A 24627-nucleotide genomic window follows, 5' to 3' on the forward strand; every position below is an offset into this window, starting at 1 on the left:
GCTATCTTCCACATGGTAAAACATTGATTGTTCTCAATTAATGTCTAGATTTGATTGCTATCAGCTTCAATTGTTCTACCTGACCATGGAGCATCATTCAGCAAGAGATCTCTAGCACGAAACTTTGCAAACCACTTTGGACACATTTGATCAGTCACAGCACCTTCTCCACACACTGCACAAAATCCTTTTGTGTGCTTTTACCTTTCTTGGAATAATAAAACATAATATGCTGAAAATGTTGGTTATTTTTTCCATATTCAATATTAAAGTGGCTACACAAAAATTTGCCAATTTTGATAAGGTTTTTTCAAATGCATGGTGATATGACAGCTGTCACAATACAAGCTAACAAAATTGTTTTGAATGAAGTTAAAGACAACTAAGTGCTACTAGAGCCATCTTACGGATAAAAACAAACACACTTTTTGGCCAACCCTATTTTTAAGAGTAAAATAGGTAAGGTATGAAAGTACTGTGAGCATTTTGTATGCAATTAGACTGACTCAGGCTAAAAACAAGGATTTTCTTAGAGTCCCTACAATCTATTAACAAAGTTCAGCTGTATGACTCAAAATAAAGGGTGTGGCAAAAGCAGGTTTACAGTCGTTTGTATGGAAAATACTATAATAATAATAAATATAATAATATAATAATATAGACTAAACTGTTTCACATATTCACAACTCTAAGCCTATATTTGCCCTGCTCTGCATTTAGATAGAACCAAAAAATTAAGCTTAAGAATGCAGTCATTAGCAGCATAATTCCAAGCACTAAAAACATTTGAAATATCAATCATTTGAGTGAAGGTTTCAATCTGTTCAGAAACACCCATAAATGGTTTTACATTTTGCAAAAGTGATGGGGAACTTAAAGGCCATGTGGCACAAAGTCTCTGCTAGCAGGATGTCCATTCAGTCTGAAGGTAAAGTGTTTGAAACGACTGAGCAGTGGGTGACATGTCAGCAAGACAAAGTTCAGGGTGATCCTTGAGAGGGTTCGACTCATTGAAGAAGCCACACTGAAGAGCATGAGGCCAGATTATTTTGAGCATGAGAGCTCAAAAGCAGGACTGGCAAAAGGGTGAACATAAATCTAGAACCAGAGATGTGAACAGGAGCACCAGCCTGAGGTCATGTGCCACTGAGGCTGTCCAGTCACTCTGGGGCCTTTAAACAACCCTGCCCTATGTTTAGATGCTTTTCTGTAGGTTTTTTAAAAATTGAAGACTAACACTGAGTTCTGTCAGAATGGACATTGTTTTTGAGTAGCTACCGTTAATCTTTCCAAAAAATTAAAATTGTATTTGCATAATTAACAAAAGTAATCTCAACAAAATAAATTTAGCTTAATTGGAAATTCACCATGCACTCCTATCGCTTATTTCACCATTAACCGATGAAAACTTTGTCACCTTCTAACCTCTCTCCCCACACCATTGTTCCCTGGCTACTCCCACTCCAAAGGATGCTTTGGAGTCAGCCAGCATCTTTCTTTTATTTCACAGTGGTCAACCTGACATGCCCTCAGGTGAGGGAGCCTAAATTTCCTCAACAATGATAGTTTACAGTTCCATTGAGTAGTTTTTATCTTACCATACCTGGAGCTTTATTTGCCACAATAATATTTTAACCAGTTCTGTTATGTCAAATATGTGTATGCACAATTACGAGTTTTGCCATATTCCCAGAGAAAAATACATACATTTAAAAAAATTTTGTGGGTGAATTTTGTGGGTAGAGGGGAGAAATCCCCTCAAAAATACCTTTTAACATGTAGTTCTTACTTTCGACCTCAAATGTTATTTTTAATAACCAATAACAGGCACAAAAGGAAGAAAATAAAGTCAATGCAATTTTCTAACCTTCGTTTTACTAAAGGAGAATTCCCATCTTTAAAAAATCTCATTACATTTCATCTCCATGTCATAAGAAGCCCTGTGATGTAAGTTTAAAAACAAACAGTGGGTGTACCTCAGGGGTGTTACTATTACTAGGAGTCTTCCACTCCAGTATATAAATTTATGTCTGCTTACCGCTGAATGAGAGCTCGTGGTCTGAAGGTTAACATAACCTCCATTACAGCCAAGAAGCTCCGCGGAGATTTAATGGGTTTGTGGAACAACTCCAAAACTAGTGCTAGGTTTTCCCCTTTCTTTGCCTTTTTGCTTCTCTAACTCTCCCTTTACAAATAAATTTAAATAAAAAAAAAAACAAAGGAGGCAGCGTGGTGATGCATCATTTATAAATTACCTTGTTATTGCAAAAACAAAACACTGCTTTGAAAACCAAACAAACTCCTGCTGCGGACTCCAGCTTGTGTGATGGAGGCCCTTCAAAAGAGTCCATGGCTTAATGGAGGTTGTTTATGTGGAGACTTCGATCGGTACCTGCTGTCCCCCGTCACTCCCTGGGAACTTGGCGGCAGATGTTGCAGCGTTAAGGTGTCTCTGAAGTGGCTTTCTGTCCCTGTCTCCCCACCGCAAAGGAGTCAAACTGCATTAGATCTCTTTATTTGTGCCTAAGGCAAGTTTGGGAGCGCAGCTGTGTCCACCCCTACTCCTACCTTTGTGTGTTTCGGGCCTCCAGGCAGCGAGTGAGACCAAAACGGTTCTGCCGCTCTCAACTACCTCCGCTGACAATCCTGTCGCTCGCCGCTGGCTGGGGAGGCCTCCGCGGCCGCTGCAAACAGATGTCGCCGACAACCTGCTAGCTTACACCTGGCCACGAGGCCCTCACCTCACGCGCGGGCGCTGAAACATTCATGACTCCGTGGAGTTGCAGCTACAATCAAAGCCTGCGTGTGGCTGGTGAGCGCGCAGCGCGCGGAGTGCCACCTCGGCAGGCGCTGGCGGCGCGGAAAGGTAGCGGGAGCCGGGGATGAAGAGATTTCTCGCGCCGCTTTGATACTTTATGCCTGAACTTCAATTACTTGATCAAGGACTTCAATTCAGCAGTGAATTCTGTAAATGAGCCCAGTGCAGCCTCTGAGCCATAAAAAGAGAGTATTTGACTTGCAGAATAAATGTGCGTGACTCTGGGTTTAGTTCTACGTTATATGTTGGCTGATTTGTTTATTAAACCGCACTCTCAAGAGGCAGAATCTGCAGTAAACAATTTATAAATAGATGACAAGATTGTTTTCCAAGGTAGAAATCGTACCCCTGACTAGGCAGAGGTTCTGTTGTTTTGGAACCATCAGCCACAGCTTGAAAACAATTGAGTTTTATTGTCTCTTAAGCAGCATCAAGTTTTGTTCTTTTTTGTTTTTTGAGAGAGAGTGACTATTACTCCCTTTAAAAATGCAGACATGAAAGTATTCTCATTTGTTTCTTGACAGTATAAAAACAAACAGCATTCAATTCCGACTATTTAAAATATTTTCCCAAAAGTCTAATTCCTACCATACACAAACTGCTTCACATTTACATACACAGCTCCTACACCATTACACAACTACTTCATAGGGAGCATAATCAGTAGTGAACACACACCAGCCTTTATGAGTACAGGAAGATAACAATATTATTTGCAAAAGTTATTCCCCAGTTTACATGTTGATAAACTTTATTTTAAAAAGAATTGACCTTGAATAGCTAACAACTTTTGTTTCAATGAATTATTTGATGTTCAGAGGCAAACCTTTCAGGGGGAGTACTGACCTAAAATAACACCATACTATTGGCAAATTTCCTAATAGTCAATGGAAAAGTTTAATGGGAAAAATAGATTTGTGATAAAAAATTGATAACTGGTTTCAGGGGGCAAGGAACATCTCATGTGTGTGGGTGTGTGAACATATGAACATACATATCATTTTTCATGAGTAGTCTGAGTTCAGTGTTTAGTTTAATTTGGTTTAACCTGGTACTGGATTGTTTTAGGGGAGAACAGCTGAGGACAAGCTTTTACCCTTCCTTATGCTGTGGAGCCCTGTCACAAGTGAGAGTGGTTAACAAAAACACAATCAGAACAACTCCAAGATTAATTTATCACTCAATGATTATGCCCTGGCTACGGAGAAAACTCAACACCAAGAGCCAGAGAAGAAGAGAATGCTGCCACTTGGACATCCCAGTTTCCTAAATTTAACATTTTCTTTACATGTATAAGCAAATTTAGTGAAAACCATGGAGTTTAGGCAGTTTAGTTTTTATGGACTTAACTAATTAGATACAAGTAGGAGGTAACAGAGAACCATGCTGTTCTCAGGAACAGATGAAGCACTACCAAGGCAAGTCATCCCATTTTTCACCATACATAACAATGAACTGTGCTCAGTGCTACTTGCTGATTCTCTCTTTACTTCTGGAGCCTCATTTTCATACTAGGTAAATTACTTCAGGTTTCTCAAATGAAAATTACTCTAAAGCAAAAAGTACTGGAATTTAAGAAATATTATAGTCTCCCATTTTATAAAATAAAATTTGTGAGATGGAGTCTCAGTAAAATTATGCCACTGCACCATGCAATTGTAATTTTATTTAAACAAATAATTAAATATGACTCTTTTGAATAACAATATTTGATATGCTTCAGTTATTGTAAAGATCTTTAAGTTAAATTCACCAAAATATTTACTATAATTAATTGTCCTGTGATTGGTGCAGATTCTTTTCAGCACAAGTATCATAGAGTTACAGGGTAGGCCTTGTCAGTAATGATATTTACTGTGTTCATTAGGATAAGAATAGAGAAACTAAAAGTCTTCAGTCATTCAAATGAAGCCAAAAAGAAAATTGGCATAGTATATAAGAAATGCATTAACTGGTATAAGGAATTAGAAAACCTGAAAATGAAAGCATAGTGGAGGTAAACATATTTAAAAGACAAAGAACAAAAAAGATGGATAGAAAGAGGGAAGGAAGGAAAAAAGGAAGGAAAGGGAAAGCATTCTAGAGACCTTGTAACCGAAGCAGTATGATGGCTTTATGAAACATAATGTAAACATATGCAAAAATTGGAACTCTTCGGTTACCCTAAATTATTAGTATACACAACACTAATTCTGCTACAGTATTGACGATTCTTGCTAATTCTATCATTTAATCTCTGAAAAAGTCAGGTTATACTTCTGTGGGAGGGGAAGTTTACATTGGAATTAATTCTATCAAACATTGAGGACCTGGTTAATGATGTGGAATTCACAGAAACAAATATTCTTAATAGTCCTTGTGAAGCATGAAACATGAGATGAGAAATAAACAAAGGAGGCAGGAGAGAAAAGATTTCCCAAGTTGTTTGAAGGGAAAAGGGTATATGTCAATAACTACAGACTTTGTATCAAACCCCATCCTAAAAAAATAGATATAAAGGATCATTGGCAAGAAAGCAGAAGCAAAAGAATAACTCATGTAAAGCATACCTGATTTCCATGATCAAATAATTTTGCATCATTGATTGGTTGCATGGGGGAACACATAAATATACATTATACCTGAAATTCAGCAAACAATTTAACAAAATATATTAAATAGCCTTATAAATAAAATGGTAATCTGAGCTTGTACAGTTGGGTGTTTGCTAACTTTACCATACTAACACTAGCTAACTGTGGAGTGTCAGCCTGTCAGGAAAAGCTCTCACAAAGGGTCACACTGAGATTTTAACAATGGCTTGAAATAAGTGACAAAATTTGCAGGTGACAAAATGTTGGAACCAGTAAATGTATCAAAAATAGGCATTATGAACAAAGATTGTGTCAGACTGTGTCAAGCACACATAAAATCATATATACCTGACAGAACAGCAAATTAGCTAATTCAACCAACAATAGATGTTTACTAAGCTTAAAGTAAAAACAAACAACAAATCATAAATAGCATATATAGAGTATGGAAAAACTAATTTATCACACAGTAAAGGCCTATAATCTTTTATCTAAACTTTCAAAATATGAAATATTTGAAAACAAATTGTTGTGCAAAGTTTGTCATCAAAATTCATTTATAAGTAAAAACCTGGCCTGAGCTAACTTGAGATTACTTATAGTCTATATTTGTCCACTTTTAGTAATTAATATTTTGTAGCAAAATGTCTGAATAATGATCAGGAGGTGCTCCTTACATAAATGTAATATATGGACTCTATTAGATTCCTAAATTCTGAAAATTTGTGAATTTTGAAACAATTTGGCCTCAAGAGTTGGAATAGAAGGCTTTGGGACTATATTAAATGGAAGTGTGTGCAATTACTAAAAATCAAAGGAAATCTTGGTCAAAATAATGGAAGTATTAGTCTTCCATCATGGAAAAATAAATACAAATTTAAACAGTTGGGGCAACACGTGGAATATTCCAGCACTATAATTTAAGAAGGACACTAAATTTATTTGGTGTCTAACAAAGTTCTCAGTACACGGTAGGCACTAGATAAGTATTTGTTGAATGAACACAAGAATAAGTGTAATGCATTGTTTTAAAAACCAAACATGTCAACTTATCCAGACTAAAAGATCTCTTCTGTTGCTAACTTATTCTGGTTTCCCCCCAGTCTCCAGACTATCTCGTAACCCTCAAGTCACTGTATTCTTGGCTATCTCAGGGACTTTGCTCATGATGCTTCCTCAATGGAAACGCTCATTCCTCATTTCACCCAACTCCCTCGGATAAAATCCTACTCATTTTCATAGTATAAGGCCTAAGGTTTTGAATAAATATTCCCAAATTCCTCCAGGAAATGTTAATCTCTCTTGCTGTGTGCACTCAAAAGTACTTGATACCAACCTATAATATGACCCAGATCACATTCTGCAATGAACATTATCTTTGTATATATTTTGCTTCCCAAACAAATTTCAGGTTTCTTAACAACAAAGGCTATGGTTAACCTTTTAGTATTACCTGATGGCATTACTTATACATATATATAATTTAAAAAGTATTGAATTAAATAAAAAATAGTAGGAATGTTGAAAGACTAAAAAACATTTTAATTATGAGTGTTAAAAGAATATATAGAGTATTGGCAAGAGCACTGGAAACACTCTCTTTTTTCTGGCCACTACATCTTCAGTGTTAGCAATACTCAACACACAGAAAGGTAAAAATGATGAACCAATGAACTAGTGTTTAACATGAGGGACAGAAAACTAAAATGGAACAAAACTACAATGTCATCAAAACAATTTTAAAACATAAAGTGAAAGTCTAGCATGTTGAAGGGCAAGTAGAGTTGTTATAAGTTGTTCCAGAGGCAGAATTCCAAATCACGCACACATTTAAACAGGGGCACAGATCTCATTAGATATTAAGACCACTCTATTAACCACAGTGGCATGGTAATGAAAGAGGCTGCTTCATAAACCACCTGGTTCTCTCCTACCTGTGGTCCTAGCAAAGGGTAAGTGATGTGCTGGGAACATTCCAGGAATACTTTCTCAACTGGATTTCCTAAATGGTTGAACTCAGATGTTTTTAAAATTACCCCCATTTCAAAGAAGTAAAATCTTAAGATTTAGATGTTTTTATATTTTAAGCGGCAAGACAGAATCCCATAACACTGAATATGACAGCTTGGCACTAGAAAATAAATATGAATCTCATCAAGTATGTTATTATGTTATCCTTTAAAAAAAATAGCCTACTGGACTGGAATGAACCTAAAGTCCTCTGAAGCTTAAGTGAATGAAGTTCACAGGCTTGCTGACACATAATGAAGAGACCCTATTAATATCAGTAACAGTAGTGTGTTCCTGAACCAAACTTGCCATTGTTACATATTCAAAGGTTTAAGCGATTTTTCTTACATTAACATAATAGGAAATAGTCCTAATATATTAAAGAAATTATAAAACTATAGTTATTCCATATGCTTCAATGGTAGAGAAAATGCATATATACAAGTGTGTGTGTATTTATATATTTTGACATATATGTGTATGTGTGTATATACATATATACATTTCTACAATGCTTTTAAAGACACTTTCATATATGCAAGAAAGTAGATTACATAAACTGTTGGGGGCAGGGAAATAACATCTGTACACCTAAACAAATGGAAGCCCTGAGGCATGTTCTCCAGGCCTCACTGCTAGTGAGTGCTAGAGAAAGGCTTCAATTCTAATCCCCAGTCTGTTCTCCCACTTGGTAAAACCCCAGAATGTGATGTTGTCCAAATCAAAGGCTGAAGCAACCAGTCTGCTTATTAAAGCATGTGTACTTGCTTTAATAAGCAGTCATAATTTTTTATGTATTAGTTGAAAAGGGATTTGCATTAAACTGCAGCTTGAAGATGCATTCTAACAGATAATAATTTATTAAGCACCCTATGTAACAGGAATTTGCACGAGATGATAATTCCTTCCTCAAGTGTAATGAGGGCTTTCAATTCTTTCTGATTATTACTTTACTGCTTTCATTATATGGACCCAAGCAGTCAGCTCTTTCCCCAACACAACCCCACACACAAACCTCGTCTCCTTCCTGAGGTCGCATCAAGGAAACCCGGTCGTACTGTCGCCGCAGCAAAGCCCAGAGTGCATCAAGCCGACCCTAAAGGGAACATGATTTGTAAATTCCTAGGGGACATACTCAACATCTATCGACTGAATAAATGAGTTAAAGTAAAGAAGGTAAAGCCTTATTTCTACTCTCATTTATTTCATAAATTAAACTAATGAATAAGTAAATAACCAAAAAAGGAGGTTCTTGTTGTTCAGAAAGCATTCATTGCTATAATGCAGAATGAATGTGTGCTACTATAGATAGTCACAGTTCCCCGGGGAAATTTCAGTTCAATTACACAAAACTTGGGCAGTCACCTTAATGGGCGTGTACCACTTTGTCTGAGAAGGCTGGTATGTGGGTTTGGGTCGAGGTGGCCTAGGCCTGACAGGCTCCTCGGTTTCTTCAGGGATCGTCACCACAGCATTTTTGGCTTTCTCTAGCCTTGCACCTTCCTCAGTAGATCCTTTATCTCCCCAACGAACCTTTCAAACAAAGGAAAACAACCTATGTTAGACAAACAGTATCCTAGAAAAATTAATTCTGATTTAGCCAGTGGTCCTTCAATTAACCACCTCAGAGTGAAAAGATGAGTAGGTAGATTAACTCTAAATTCCTCCTTTTCTGAGTTTTAATATATTTATCACCACTACTTATATACTTAACATTAGGATCCCAGAAAATAAAAAAAAAGACCCTTTGTAAAAATCTGGAGTCAATTAAAATTTGAAGCAAGCATTTCTTCACTGTTTTAAATATGGAGTTAATTTGTAGTTTACATATGAAATGCATGACAGTGTGTAATCCTATTCTCTGATTAGGGAGGTTTCCCTTCCAACTTAACACAGACCCATATATACTGATGGCACTGGAGGAAATAGATGATAGTAATAATAATTAGCATTTATTGAGTGCTTACTATGTGCCAATCTGCATTTAATCCATATAAAAATGCAATGAGATAATGTATTTTTCCTTCCAGACGAGGAAGCTGAAACACAGAGAGGTTAAGTGACATGGCCAAAGCTGCACAGCTAGCAAGTAGCAGGCAGGGATTTGAATATTGATAGTCTGAAATAGGTTAATAATTTTCAAATGCATTTGCATTTTATAAATGTATTTTATGCAAAGGAGTTAATTGTTCCTTCCAAACTTTTTTCATAAATTTCTCTATTGTTGTTAAATTATAGTTGTCTGCATTTTCTCCCCACCCCTCCCCCACCCCCAGACAAACCCACCTCCCTCCGTTGCTTCCATGCTCCCCCTTGGTTTTGTCCATGTGTCCTTTACAGTGGTTCCTGATAACCCTTCTCCCAATTTTCCCCTCCCCACTTCCCTCTGGCTACTGTTAGATTGTTCTTAATTTCAATGTCTCTGGTTATATTTTGTTTGCATTTTTCTTTTGTTGATTATGTTCCAGTTAAAGGTGAGATCATATGGTATTTGTCCCTCACTGCTTGGCTTATTTCATTTAGAATAATGCTCTCCAGTTCCATCCATGCTGTTGCAAAGGGTTGGAGCTCCTTATTTCTCTCTGCTGCATAATATTCCATTGTGTAAATGTACCACAGTTTTTTGATCCACTCATTTGCTGATAGGCACTTAGGTTGTTTCTAGCACTTGGCTATTGTAAATTGTGCTGCTATGAACATTGGGTTGCATAAGTTCTTTTGGATTGGTGTTTCAGGACTCGTAGGGTATAATCCCAGCAGTGGAATTGTTGGGTCAAAAGGCAGTTCTATTTTTAGTTTTCTGAGGAAATTCCATACTATTTTCCACAGTGGCTGCACCAGTCTGCATTCCCACCAACAATGCACTGGAGTTCCCTTTTCTCTGCATCCTCCCCAACACTTGTTTGTTGATTTGTTTATGATGGTCATTCTGACCGGTGTGAGGTGGTATCTCATTGTGGTTTTAATTTTCATCTCTCTGATGGTTAGTGATGCTGAGCATCTTTTCATATGTCTCTGGGCCCTCTGTATGCCCTCCTTGGAGAAGTGTCTGTTCACCAAGTTCAATTAAGGCAAAATGTGTGATTTAAACATTTAGCCTTCAGAAGTAAAATAATTATATGACTTTTCTTTACTTTTGTAAAGCTTGATTTTATAAAATCAGTCTTTATTTAGTTCCTGCTCTCATCTGAGTATGTTAGTTGACATACCAATCTTTCATTGAGGTAGACAAATCTGGAAAAAAACTGCTTTGGAGAAAAAATTCAGGGAATTCCATAAATTTTAGGGAATTCCATTTCCTGAAAATTCTGGACACTGAAAAACCACAGGATCAAATGACAGTCTTCTTTATTTTACAATGAACAAGAAATAAGAGCTAAATTTGAGCTAAATCTGAGCTAAACTTTTTCCTGTGTGAGCATGTAAATAGGATGTGGCCCCTTGAGGAGGGCTTTGCGCAACCAGAGCAGTGGGGAAGTCCAAAACCAAGGACATCTCCAAAGATGACAAAGATAACCTAAGTGAAGTGCTGAAAAGCAATAGGAAGTCCTGTCCAGGGTGACTCACCAGAGTTAAGTTATTTCTACAAAAAAAAAGATTAAATGCACTTTAAAGCATTTTAATGACCTGAGTTCGTGAGTAGGAATACAGATGATCACTGTTCATACGAAGAACTATTGACAGCTTTTTGATAAGGCTTACTTAGATATTTTTACCCATTTTTACTATAATTTTAGAACAGACTTTCAATTTCAATTGGACCCTATTGAGACATTAAAATGTATCTGTATCTTTCAGTGTGATCAGTGGTACTAGAATGTTCTTTATGAGGTTGTTAAAATTGTGTTAAACACCATTAAACCTTTAGAGCTAGATACCTGACTCTCTTTCCAAAGAAATGACCTTCTCTTTCAAATCATAGTGTCTTCCCCTAGATAAACTAAAACTTTTCAAATCTTTAGATACATCTAAATTGAATTACAAAATCCTAAAATCATGACACATGTCCTTACAGTTGTAAAGTCTCCATTTTAAGGGAAAAAACAAAACATGGAAAAAGATACATGGTTAAGTCAACATGTGACTATCACAACTCAAAGAAGTAACCCAGAATAGAAATATAAGAAGGATACATTTTAGATCCATTCAGAAAGTACAGATTTTAACATTTACCGCTCCCTGGCCTAGCCTCCACAGCTGATATTGCTCGTAGAGGAAATGGTCATCACACTTTCCCTCCAAATTTCACTGATACCATTCTCAGATAAGAACACAAAGCTAGTTAGATTGGAGTTCTGACCCAATGTGGCATTTCTAGAGACTCAACTTTCAAAGGACTATACTTATGAAATATAGTTGCTGAGCTCTAAGGAACTTCATTAAAGGAATCTATGAGGGTTAGTTCATGAAGTAGCTGTATCATCATCATCAACATCAGCACAAACAACAAAACAATTCTCACATAATCTCAAAGTCTAACTTTATTGGTTTCCCAAAACTCTTAGAGCAGTTAAATATATGTGCAAAGTATGTGCATAAATTCAATATTTTAGTTTGACCACATTGAGATGGTCAGACAGGATAAAGGAATATCAAGATTAGATCACTAAAGGGAGCCTTAGCTCCCTTTAGTGACAGACGTGGTTATTTTTACTGTGAAAAGAGAAATAAGCACAAGCTTGATAGATAAATTCTTCCAACTCTACCTGGCTTTCATGATAAACAATACAAGTCCATAATTCCCAGACCATATTTGGATGACCAGGAGGTTATATCATAAAGGAGCAATTTCGGAATTGAGAAAAGAAACAAAAACAGTTTCACACTGAACTGGCAGAAACACACACTTGAAGTCATTAGGTATTGTGGATGGGTTGTGCTAACAGCTGTTATTAACATCAGCTGAGTTCCAGTTTTCTGCAAATTTCCATTACCATAGTGTTTAAATATTTAATTTAAAATAGGAGTAAAAAAATTTCTAGGTGAAATCCCTATACCAGCTTAAAACATTAGTTATGAAGATTTGTTCTGTAATTCAGATGTAGTCATAATTTCTATCATTCCTTTTATTTTCCCCACTTGAATATATTTTTAAAAGGAAATGCTCTCCAGGTTTGAATAGGCATAATTTTAAAACAGATTATGTATCCTATTTTCTCTCTCCAAGTTTAAATAAGTTCATGTTTGAGAAAGTTTAATGATGCCTAATTCTCATTTCAATTTTTATTCTGCATTTTTATGTATTGTGTTTCCCCTTTGTAATGCCCTCATTTACTTTCTCATATTTTTTCATTCTCATTCCCATTTCCATCTCATTGATAGAATACACCATGAAATGTAGCCAGAATTATCTAAGGCTAAAATGGAGCTTAATTTATTAAAAGTGGGTGAGTCCTTTTCATAAATTTTTCTCAACTGAATAGAACGGGCAATATAATTTCACACATTAAGAGTAAATAACACTTAAAACTTGAAATGCAAGTTATTAAAAAATATGCATGAGCCCTTGGCTTTCTTGAGCATAAACCAGTAATATGCCTCTTAACTCAGGAGCCATTTAGATCATGCCTAGGCTTTGCTTCTCTTTAGAAAGAGATCTCAGTCTTTGGAACACTGGAATATTGAACTAGCATAAATCTGGCATAATTTCTAGACTTTTCAGCAAGAACATGATTTACTCATTTAAAATATACTAATCTATCACATACTAACACATCCATATCTTGTGTGCAGTATTTTACAAGTGTAGATTTCAAAATAGAATTTAACTTATTATTCTGAATGCAGGGTTGGGCAAAAATAGGTTTACGGTTGATCATATGGAAAATAATGCAAAAATTAACAAATAATAATACAAGAATAATTGTTTCACATACTTACAACTGTAAACCTACTTTTGACTCACCATGCATAAGTAGTGCTTGCTCAATGTCAAATAAGTTAGGAAAAAACAGAGAAATATATAGCACAAATTGAAAATCACTCCATCCAGAGACAGCTATTCTAACATCTTATGGTGTATCCTGTCAAAACGTTTTTTTCCCCTTGCATACATCTTTTTACACATACATTTTGGAATGAGGCTAAATTAAAAATAAGTTGTGACAGATCATATTTATATATCCATATGTAACACTTTTATTTACAAGTATATTTTTTAAATACATCAGAATATCTAATCCAATCTTTCCCACCCCTCCAAGCCTAGAATAACACAACAAAGGCAAGCTGAAGGAAGATGACCTGCCTTCTGTGTCAAGAAACAAGAGTTAGCCCAGCTACACTCTCCATATTACTTGATATTCCCAGCCACCCACATGCAAACACAGATGCCATCTCTTCTCCAAAACATACACTTAATAGCTTCTACTCCCTGCCTTTTCCGTGGCTTATTGGCAATGAGGTGCTTGTCTCAGAGGATATTTCAGTAATACAGTGGCAAGCTCTGAGGGCAAAATGGGCATTATTTTAACATCTAAATTGTTCAAGGAAGTGACAATCAGGATCAGATGACTTGAATAACCATGTAGATAATGACAATCATGTTAAGTAGGCCTGCACTTCTTTTTTAAAAATACTGAAATTTATTCTGAAAGGGGGAAACTTTTCTTGGGAATTTGAATTTTACCGAAGTATATAAAAACAGAAAATTGCAACAGTTTTGAGGTTGTTAATTAGCTGACTTTTGCAGGTGGCAATGGGACAAAGCAGATATGACAGTAGGAGACATGTGCCATGAGTGCACAGCATAAAAGAACTCATCAAGAAGCAAAATGAAAGGATAACTAATGATGAGAAAAATGTCAAGATCTGTGTTTAGTAATAAAGTCAATATATCAATGAAAAAATTCCATCAGTTGGTTGTTGAGGTGAGATGCTGGACTATCTAAAGTTGTTAAGGGCTCAGGGCAGGCAATGATTGTTTATTATTAACTAATCACTTTTAAAAATATTTATGTGGTGGCAAGAAGACCTCATTTGATTCTTAAGATATAATATTAAATTTTAATTTATTCCACAATTTGAGTCAGTCAAAAATTCAGTACTTTCTATAAATGATACTTAATATTAATTATCATTGTTCAGAAGTGGTATCTAAAATCTGTAAAAAAAGCGATGAATGTGCTGCTTCTACATTTGTGATAAGGTCATACTCATACTATTGAATATTTTAACATTTTTCTCCTCAAATAGTACATAGCTAGTAGATCTTTTCAAAGATGAGCATTGTTGCAATTTTAAGTGGCTGGTTTCTTCAAAGTTGATGTTCTCTGCAGTCATTTTTTCCAAAATAGTGAGAAAAACCCTAACTTTGTTTTGCCCTTTAGAATTCAGATGTCTTATCAATGCAATTCTTTGACTAATGAAGTCAGTTCTTCTTGAACAGTTTTCAAATGGCTAAAATGATTCCACAGAGGAAAAAAATCCCCAAAAGACCCAGTGTTAAGTAAAAAATGGATGTATTGTGATAGTGAATTATAAAAACTACAGTTTCTATGGCTTAATAGTTCTGGAAATACATATTCCAAATTAGCAGCTTCTATTTTTTTAAAGACACCAACCTCCATTCTTTTAATTCCTCCAACTCCTCGACCTCCATAATAGGAAGCGTCCACAGTTGGCCATTTCTTGTTTGGCAGAGGATCTTCTTCCTCCTATTTCGGTAAAAATTTTAAAAAATGGTTAAATTAAATTATTAAAATATTGTTTAGTTAGAACTGGCTTACATTTAACCATTTTTATGATTAATGCAATTCATATGGCAAAAATGTAGTAAAAGTTTTATATGAGGAACACAGATGTATTTATGCTCACATGAACAAATTTCCAGTAGAGTTCTAGAGAATATGAGGACTCCTTCAATTCTACAACTTTAGGGATCTCCCTTATTCACTAGGTTGCCAAAAGTTGCTATGAGCATCATTTTTTCTCCTATTCATCACTCATATTTAAAAAGATAAAACATAAAAATCAGGACGGCATTTCAATAATCATTTTAAGCAGCAAAGTATGTGTAAGTTTGAATTATGTGAAGTACTAAATTGTTAGGTAGTTGAGAAGTTTTGAAAATGTACACCACCAGTACATTCTGTATTTCATATTCTGACACAATTCTGGCTAATAAATAGAGTTATATGAAAGTACAGTAGTCCTCTTCCATTTCCCCCAAAACTCCGATGGGTGCCTGAAACTGGGAATAGTACCAAACCGTAGATACAGGATTCTTTTCTGTACATACATACCTATAATACAGTTTAATTTATAAATTAGGAAATTTCATGGTGAGAAGATTTGTTCTCAGTGTAGATCTTAGCAACCTCAGCATATTTTTTTTCATATTAAGTTGAGAACTTTCAATTTTTTACAAAAAGGAAGCCCTTTATGGGTTCTTTTCAGCACATCCAAACTGCTAGCATCACGAGTCTTGCACTTTGGGGCCATCATTAAATAAAACAAGGTTTAACTGAACACAGGCGCTGAGATGCTGTGGCAGTGGATCTGATAACTGAGATGGCTAATGAGTTAGTAAGGGGTGGGCATACAGCACGGCTGCCCTGGACATAGGGATGACACATGTCCCAGGTAGGACAGAGTGAGAGGGGGTGCGACCCCATCACCCCATTCAGCATGGCATGTGGTTTAAAACTTACAAATTGTTTATTTGTGAAATTTTCCATTTAATATTCTCAGACCTCAGGTGATCACAGCTGACCTCTAGTAACTGAAACTATGGAAATGGAAACTGTGGATAAGGGGCCTGCTGTAATAATCCTTGTGAAGAAAGTAACACCATTAAACTGCCACTTTGGATTTTCCAACATTTTGTAAACAAAATAAGTGATATCAGAACTATTGCTATATTGCTGTAAGAAGTCAATTAAATCTCTCTGTACTGTTGATCTCCATAGCCAGTCTGTGTTTATCAATGTGTGAAGGACTTGTTCCTTTAACACACGAAAGAAATCATAAGAGGACAAACAATAATACTCGATTTTCATGAATTCAGAAGTCCATACATGGGTATCACAGTTATTCAACAATAATGTAATTGGTCAAATTTAGGGATAATACCTTCATACAGAGAAAAACAGACTTATTTGACACTCACCTCTTTTGGTGCAGGGGGTGGTGGTGGGGGAGGATCCTTGATAACCTGTCCAAAAAAACAAAATCAAATGTAAAAACTTTTGGTGGCATAGAGAGGAAACAGTAAGAATGTGTAAAATATAATTATATTAGTATAATACTATATTAGCACCCACGATGTCCCCAGTGATCCTTGCCTCCCTATATGAATGCTCCTCCCTTTCAATTTGAACTCTACTGTAAGTAAGTTTTGACCACCTAGCATGAGGTAGAAGTGGTGCCATGTGACTTCTGAGGCTAGGTCAAAAGAAGTTTTTCTGCTTCCCTTGAACCCTTGAAACAATCATTCCAAGGGAAGCCTGCTGTCATGTCAGAAGTCTATCCTGAGATCATCAAGCTGTGAGGAAGCCCAGGATAACCTTACAGAATGGCTGGGTGATCAGAGAGAGGCAGCTGGCCAGCCCCCAGCTATGTCAGCTTTCCCAGCTGAGATGCCAGATGTGTGAGGGAAGAATCTCTCTCAGACATAGAGGCCTCTTAAACTTTTATTTGACTCTAGCCCAGCTGCCACCTGACTGCAATCACATGAGAGAATACCCGAGTGAGATTCTCCTAGTAGAGTCCATCTCTACATAAGTGTGAAGATACTAAATTGTTGTTGGAAGACATGAAGTTGTGGAGTCATTTGTTAGACAAAACTAGATAAAGAGCACCTAAAATTCACAAAACCCTTCATTCACATTCATTCATTTTATCTTATGGTATAGATATATCATTAGATTCATATTATTAGATTCAAAATTGTCAAGTACCTTGCACGAAATTTCACTAAGTGATTCTTCTAACGTCAAAATGTAAATGTCACTAGACTGCAGTATGTCCCCCCCAAACAGAGTAGAAATTGATGAGTGAAATCTTCCTGTTAGACTCGTTGACTTTTTCATAAAATGGCAATACTAGACTTAATTTGCTTTAGAGGAGATAATAGAGAAATTAACATACTCCTTCCCCAGCCTTTAACCTAGAAACAAACCAACTTTTTAGTCAACATTCCTTTTCCTGTGGATAACTACTTATTATATTCTTTCTTGAAAGTTTATATCATTAGTTCTTTATGTGAATGGAATGGAGCCTGACGTCTAATTTAAATGAACTCAATAGTGCTGGAGTATCTGGACTTTCACACCATCATGTTAGAAAATTATTGACCAAGGGTCAGTGGCTTCTGATTATTCAGGTACACATCCAAGTCTCTACACCAAAAGAAAAAAAACTTTGAAAAAAAAAAACCTCTTCACTTCCTCTAATGCCAAATGTTCCAATTATATTAAATTTTTGCAAGTTTAAAATAATAACTTTGAAAATGAATATCATCAAAGAATTATTACTATTTAGGTATGTTACTATTAATTATCCTAGATTTGTTTTTTTTTCAAAGACTGCTTGTCTTTTGAAAATATGTGCTGAAGTTTTTCTAGGTTAAATGATATGATGCTGACACTTTCACCAAAATAATTTGGACTTAGGGTTAGCCCAAAATTGAGAATCATTGAAGCTGAGTGAAGGAGACAGACATACGTGATTCATTATTTTAGTCTTTCTCTGTGTGTATGTTTGAAATTTTCCTTAATGAAAGGTATTTTTTAAGAAATTAATGTTATTTATAATGTGGAGAGGAACTGACTCTTAATTTTTTATGTAAAATATTTTCATCATTCAAATTTTAGTTTAGATGTAAATCTCAGGGAAAGAATACACAGACAGTAATTACAACCCCACAGATATAACTGGACAGTAGTTTAGCATGACTGCATCTCAAACTAACTGATTCTTGTTATTTTTGAATTCTACAAGAAGTGCTATTATTTCTATGTAACCATTTTGTTTAATCCAATTTTATTTTATTAATAAAATTCTAGTTCTTTCTGGTAATTCTGAAAGACAAAAATTTGTGAACTTTTACAGTTAACCCAAAAATAAATGCCAGCAGAGAATTAAGATTTAAAATATCATAGTAAAATAAAAGAAAGTTAAGAATATTATGCTACAGGTGAATTTCCTGTATAAAAAGAAGCACTTCATATTATTATGAACCTAAATGTCCAAAATCAATCAATAAAAACTGAATCTGTCCACATTTTACACTCAACAGAGTAAAAATCAACTTAAACACCTTCATTTAAAAGCCAACTCTTCTTTCTTCTCTGTTTCTTCTAGTTGCAGCCTCAAATTTTTCACATAATCTGTAATTTCTTCCTCTCTTCTAAATGACTTCACCAAATCATTTACTATATCCAATAGACTCTTTGAAGTATTCCCCCCTTCCATGAATTCCTCCAAATTTCCCAAAGCAGATCAGATACCAGTCATATGCACGGATGCACGTTTGCTCTTCCCTAGCATTTATTAGAGTTGATAACAGCTCCAGAAAAACTGTAACTTCCATAAGGATGGGTTTCTGTCTTCTTTGTTCCTCACTGTACTCCCAGTACTTAGCAAATTTTCTATTTTGTAAGGGAGAATAAAGGAAGGTAATAGGGGAACTTAAAAGGAGAAGAAATGAGGAAGGTGGGAAAGGTAGAAAAGAAGGGGAAGGCAGGGTCAAAAAGAGAAAGGAGAGGGGAAAAGGGGGAAGGAAGAGGTGGAGAAGGAAGGGGATAAAAGTACATTTTTCAGCTTCTCCAATGCACATTCAACCAAAACTTCAAGATCATGAAAAATTCCCACCAAGCTGTAATCCAACTATGTCTGAACTCCTGCAATAAAGGGAAATTCACTACCTCACAAAACAAGTCATTCCACTAGCAAGAAACTCGTATCACTGGAAAGTTTTTCCCCAAAAAGAAGCCAAAGCCTCCTTCTCTGTAGTTTCCACTCTTTAGTACTAATCTTTAGATGTGGAAACACACAGACATACAACTAATTTTTCATCCAGAAGAGAGCAATTTCTATTTTTGAATACTAGGATGATAACCATATATCTATTGAGCCTATTCATCTGGAAGTTAAATATTGCAATGGTTCTGAGTTATTTGTTCATTTCATTGTTTCCTTAGTATATATTCACTTGATCAATATGTCAAAGTGTGGTTTCCAGAACTGCTATTAACATATTAAGTATGGCCAACCTATTTTAAGTAAATGAATAGTGCTCAGAGAAAACAGATGCACCCCACCACTCCTCACTCCCATTTTATGAATTCTAATTAATAACATATTAATAACATTGACTGATAGTCTTTAATTACCATAAGCTTTTATTTTTTGTATCAATATCTACATGCTCTCCTTACTTAAATTAGACATATAGCTTGTTTCTCTATCTCTAAATCCATCCCTTAATCTAACCTATATAGCCAGGTCAATATTTTTCTAACAGAAGCTTAATTGATCACTTCATTAGTCAGAATGGATCAATGGTCCAATGACCACAATTGAAATCAATGAATTACTGAATGTTATTCAGACAACATTACAAATCACACTCCCACTGTTAATTTTGCAAATTACCATAATGTGTTATCTAAGGTTCTCTCACTAGAAAAAGAAAAAGATATATCCTTCATTCCAGTGAGTATGTGAGTATAATGTATCTAAACTCATTTCATTTCCTTGTGAGGATTTCAAATTTACTCCGCCTATTACCTCTACTTGTTGCACTGGTATATAAATTCCTAAGGACATAAATAGTATCGCTAGCCTTGTTCTATAGATCTCCCAGGAACTACTGAACCACCCACTCTCTGACTCCACCATTTTTTATGTCATACTCATTATCTTGAATAGCATCCAGTATTAGCACTGATATAGACAAACTAGATTTCAATTTAAAATCCTTATATGATTACTGCTCACAAACTCACAAACAGGATAGTGAGAGGTATCTTTGCATTCTTTCACTTTACTGGAAACCCATTATCTGGTATCAGAAGCCACAGCCTGAAAAACCAGAGACCTTTTCAGTACATTTACATAAGCCAGGTCTTCTATTCTCATTGTTCAAATGCCTCAGTGTGGTATAGTTCTACACTAACCCCTATTTACAAACATCCCTTTACAAGGACCTCTATGCCAAGCCGGCTGAAGATCCCTTTGTTTCCTCCAAATAATATGACCATTTCCATGTTGAGTCCTACCCAGCTTTCACAGACTGGTCTATCAAATTACTATTGTTTTATCTGGAAGCTTAAAAACTTCTAAAACTGTATTTTGCTGCTCAGTTGAACCATTCTTGATTTATATGTATATTTTCAAATTTTTCAATTACCCATTAAGACTGTAGATTTCTTAAGAGCAATAATCATTTCTCCTTCCTTTTAAACATCACTAGTGACTAATAAAGTGCTCTGCAAATAGCAGGTAATAAAAAATATGAAAGTAAACTGAAGGAAATAGCTGAGAACTTTCTCAAAGGCTCACAGCCAACCTCTAAATTTGTAAGAAAAAGAAGGAAAAATATAAATGATAAACAGAGATGACTTCCATGAAACTAAAATTTGCTTGTTCCAAAGAAGATAAAGAATCAAATTTCTCTTTCAACCAATAAAGTCAGAGAACTGAGGAACTCATTGGCAGATGGGAAGATATAAGATTACCCAAATTTCTTCATTTGGAAAATTAATGCAATTAATTGTAGGTCTTTTCCAGTATGAAAATTCTAATAGAATGTTTTTAAAAACCTACAAATCATAATATTTCCACCAGGACTTTTGCTTCTGTGCCTTTCCATAATTAAGTAGGCCATATGTCTAAATGTATTTGTACTCACCTTATTCCAGAAAAGAATATTAGAGTTTATTTTCCAATAACATGTAATTAATTTTACAAATGACTAAATGTGTAACATTATAAGTTTAAATTGATTTTGAAGTCCTGAAAGATATATACATTGTTAACAATGGAAACAGAGGCCTTAAAACTCTGCTTAAATCAAATATTTATCTAGTAAATTAAAAGACATAACCACAACCATGACAAATAACAGCACCTTCAGAAACTGACCAGAGCTGTGGCTCATAACTACCCTTTATTGGTTCTGCCATATACCACACACTATGTTTCTCTTATTTGGATAACCCTGTGTGGTTACTATGCTTCTCTCCATTTTAAATACAAAGAGAGGGAGACTCTTACTTCAATAACTTGCTCAAGGATATACAAAAACAATACATTAGAATTAGGATTCAAACCCAGGGCTCAGGTCCATCTACCTCGAAACTCTAAATTCACCATTTCTTCCATATGACATCCTTTTAAAATAAGATTTGGACTGCAAGGGGAAAGAGTACAGATGAAAAGGTTTAAGATTTTTTGAGAAATTGTTACTGGCTAAGATTCATAGATGAATTGATGGATAGATGGATGGATACATGTATAAATAAATAGGCAGGTATCTATACAGATAGAAATAGTTTAATATTTATGGTGACTGTGTGAGATAGAGGTTATCATCCCCATTTTATTGAGATCTAACTTGTCAATTCACATACCCAACATCACTAACCTAGAGATGATGGAATGGAAAATAAAATGGGTGTGTGTGTGTGTGTGTGTGTGTGTGTGTGTGTGGCATTTCAAAATACTCTCTCTTCAGTCTACCACGTGGCCTCATAAGTAACAAAGGAGGGGGAAAACAATCTGAAGCCATTCAGCCCAAAAGCCAAAAGTGGCAAATATCTGTGTTTAACTGATATCCCTGTATTTCATTAAAACTACTACAGGATAAAAGAAAACCTTACTGTAAGTCCAAATACATTAAAAAAACAGTCACGAGAATCCCATTCTTGTATTAAATAGTGCAAGAACACATTTATTTCACAAAAAGATGTATTCATATGCACCATATTTTATGAGAATTTGCAGATTTTAAAAGGCATAATATTGCCCAGTTGCCAGGATTTTTTCCACTTAGCATCCCTCAGCTCTGTATTGAAGATTCTGGAAAACACTTTCACCACTTTATGAACCATATGCAGAGTTTGATTCTTCTCCAATTTTTTTTTCATTTGTTATTATCATCATCAGGGAGGATTACATCTCATCTACTTAGCTGCTAGAATTAAGATTTCAGTTTGGAGGAGAGCCGATTTCTTAGGGAAAAAAAAAGTTAGCTGCTTCAGGCAACAGTCCTTTTGATCTGCTCATTAACACTTTTCAAATGCTCGAGTGATGTGGGCATTCTTTGCGCTAGAAAATGTCAGCACTGGAGCCTGCAGCCAGCTTGCTGCAATCATATGCTCTGATATTCAGAAAAGAGTGAAAAGAACTGTCAACAGTGAACTGCATTGAATTAAAAGGGGTGGGGGGGCATACAGTACAACAACTGTAGATCAACGACTATTTCAGACCTGATTCCTGCCAGTGACAAAAACAAATGTCCAGTTTGTCAGCAGTGTCATCTGAGTGCCTAGGAGCCCACAGACAATAGAGAAATCATTTTTACTGGTTACAAAAATTTGTTTAAAATACCAGTGGATCTTCCTTTCATTCTCCCTTCTCTTTTTAATAAGATCAGAGAGCAAGTATAGTTCCTCTCCTCTGAAACACATGAATACAAAGTCTCTTACCCTGGTGTTTGGGATGTCCTTCTCTGAATCTCACAAACCTAGATGCTTTCAACATCCAGACCAAAATATGGTCCGGATTACCTTATCTTCCTTTTCCTTTTCTCCTTGACAGACTCAACAATGGTCAAAGACTCTTACTATGCACAAATAACTGGTGGGAAGTCTAGACAATAAATATTTAAAATGTCAAATGGGGACTGGGAAGAACAGTGCGAGAGTTTACTCTGCCAGGGGTTAAGTCAAGGTTCTGCTGTCAAAGCAAATACACTAAGACCAGGAAGAGTTTGCAAATGATGCTCTGTTGGAAAACATTACCATGGAAGCAGTAAGTACTAACATCACACACTATTTCAAGGAGGCAAACAAACATAAATCATTTTAATTAATGGTGCAAGGAAGGCATATTAAAATTTAAATTACTTCTGTTTTATTGTGTATTCTAAAAAAAAATAGGCTGCTCTCAAAGTAACTCAATAAAGGCACCAAGAGCCCTCCTCAACAATAAAAAACAAGTGAATGTAGAAGCATTATTACTAGTTAGAAAAAAACAGCACAGCTGTTGCTGGCTAAGAAAATGATTCCATACAGCTCCAGTCAGATATATCCTCATCCTGAAAGCTCAACTTACTCATAAGCAAATTGGGCTTTAAATAGATAACTTTTTAAATGGTTTTTTAAATTAAGATTTATGAGATTTTTTAGGTAATGTCTTAAATGCACTAAGGAAAATGAGCTTGCAGCATTCCCTTGAGGATGGAGAACTTTGGCCAAGGACACTAGAGCAAAGTAAACATTTATCATTTCCAGCATATTCAGATATTTATTTGCAGCTGTATAACACACTGTAATTGACAGCACTGCAGAAAGCCTTTGTTTGCCACCTCATTAGCCTTACATCTGTAATTCTGTGGAGTGTCTGTTTCTTCCAAATGATGCAACCACAGGACTGTCATTTCTGCCATCCTGATAGTACAACAAATCTGCTATAAACTCAACATACCTTCTGAGTTAAAAATGATGAAAACATCCATATTTTCTGATATCTCACTCATGATTCAATACATAAATTCACTTATAATCTTTCCTATCCCATTTTATTTTAATTTAAGGGGAAAGAAAGGATGCTGCCAATGTCTTTGTTAAAGAAAAGCAGTTGTAAAAGAGGGATGTGAGGCTAGTCAATAAGCAGGATGCAGACTCTTAACAGATGGTGAGAAATAACTTCACACAAAAATGAGAACTTCTCCCCTTATGGAATAGTTTGCAAACTCAACACACTCCATAATTCACTATTGGTAGCGCCTAAAAATTTCAGTTTTGCATGAGAACTCTTTCATTATGATCATAACTAGATGAAGCTCTCCAAATATCACTGGTTTAGATTTCTATTTGTCATGGAAAGCCCAGGCACACAGAGAACACTATTCTGCAACATTTTAAATTAATATCATCTCCTGGCTGGTGTAGCTCAGTGGACTGAGTGTGGTGGGCCTGTGAACCAAAAGGGTTGCTGGTCAGAGCACATGACTGGGCTGTGGGCCAGGTCCCCAGTAGGGGGTGTGCAAGAGGCAAC

General features: G+C 35.6%; 1 protein-coding gene across 2 annotated transcripts in view; it reads right to left on the reverse strand.

Moving 5' to 3' along the window:
- ANTXR2 (ANTXR cell adhesion molecule 2) overlaps positions 1-24627 on the reverse strand; it is a 151570-nt gene that overhangs the window by 49045 nt on the left and 77898 nt on the right. For both annotated transcript variants that reach the window (XM_045857846.1, XM_045857845.1), the window contains exons 13-16: positions 16511-16555; positions 14964-15056; positions 8767-8934; positions 8417-8497 (exon numbers count right to left, since the gene is read on the reverse strand). In XM_045857846.1, coding sequence (XP_045713802.1) covers positions 8417-8497; positions 8767-8934; positions 14964-15056; positions 16511-16555 — 387 coding nt within the window. The remainder of the gene's footprint in view (positions 1-8416; positions 8498-8766; positions 8935-14963; positions 15057-16510; positions 16556-24627) is intronic.

Source organism: Phyllostomus hastatus, unplaced genomic scaffold (genome assembly GCF_019186645.2).
Source record: "Phyllostomus hastatus isolate PE091 unplaced genomic scaffold, TTU_PhHast_1.1 phas_scaffold_1674, whole genome shotgun sequence".
Lineage (NCBI taxonomy): Eukaryota > Metazoa > Chordata > Mammalia > Chiroptera > Phyllostomidae > Phyllostomus > Phyllostomus hastatus.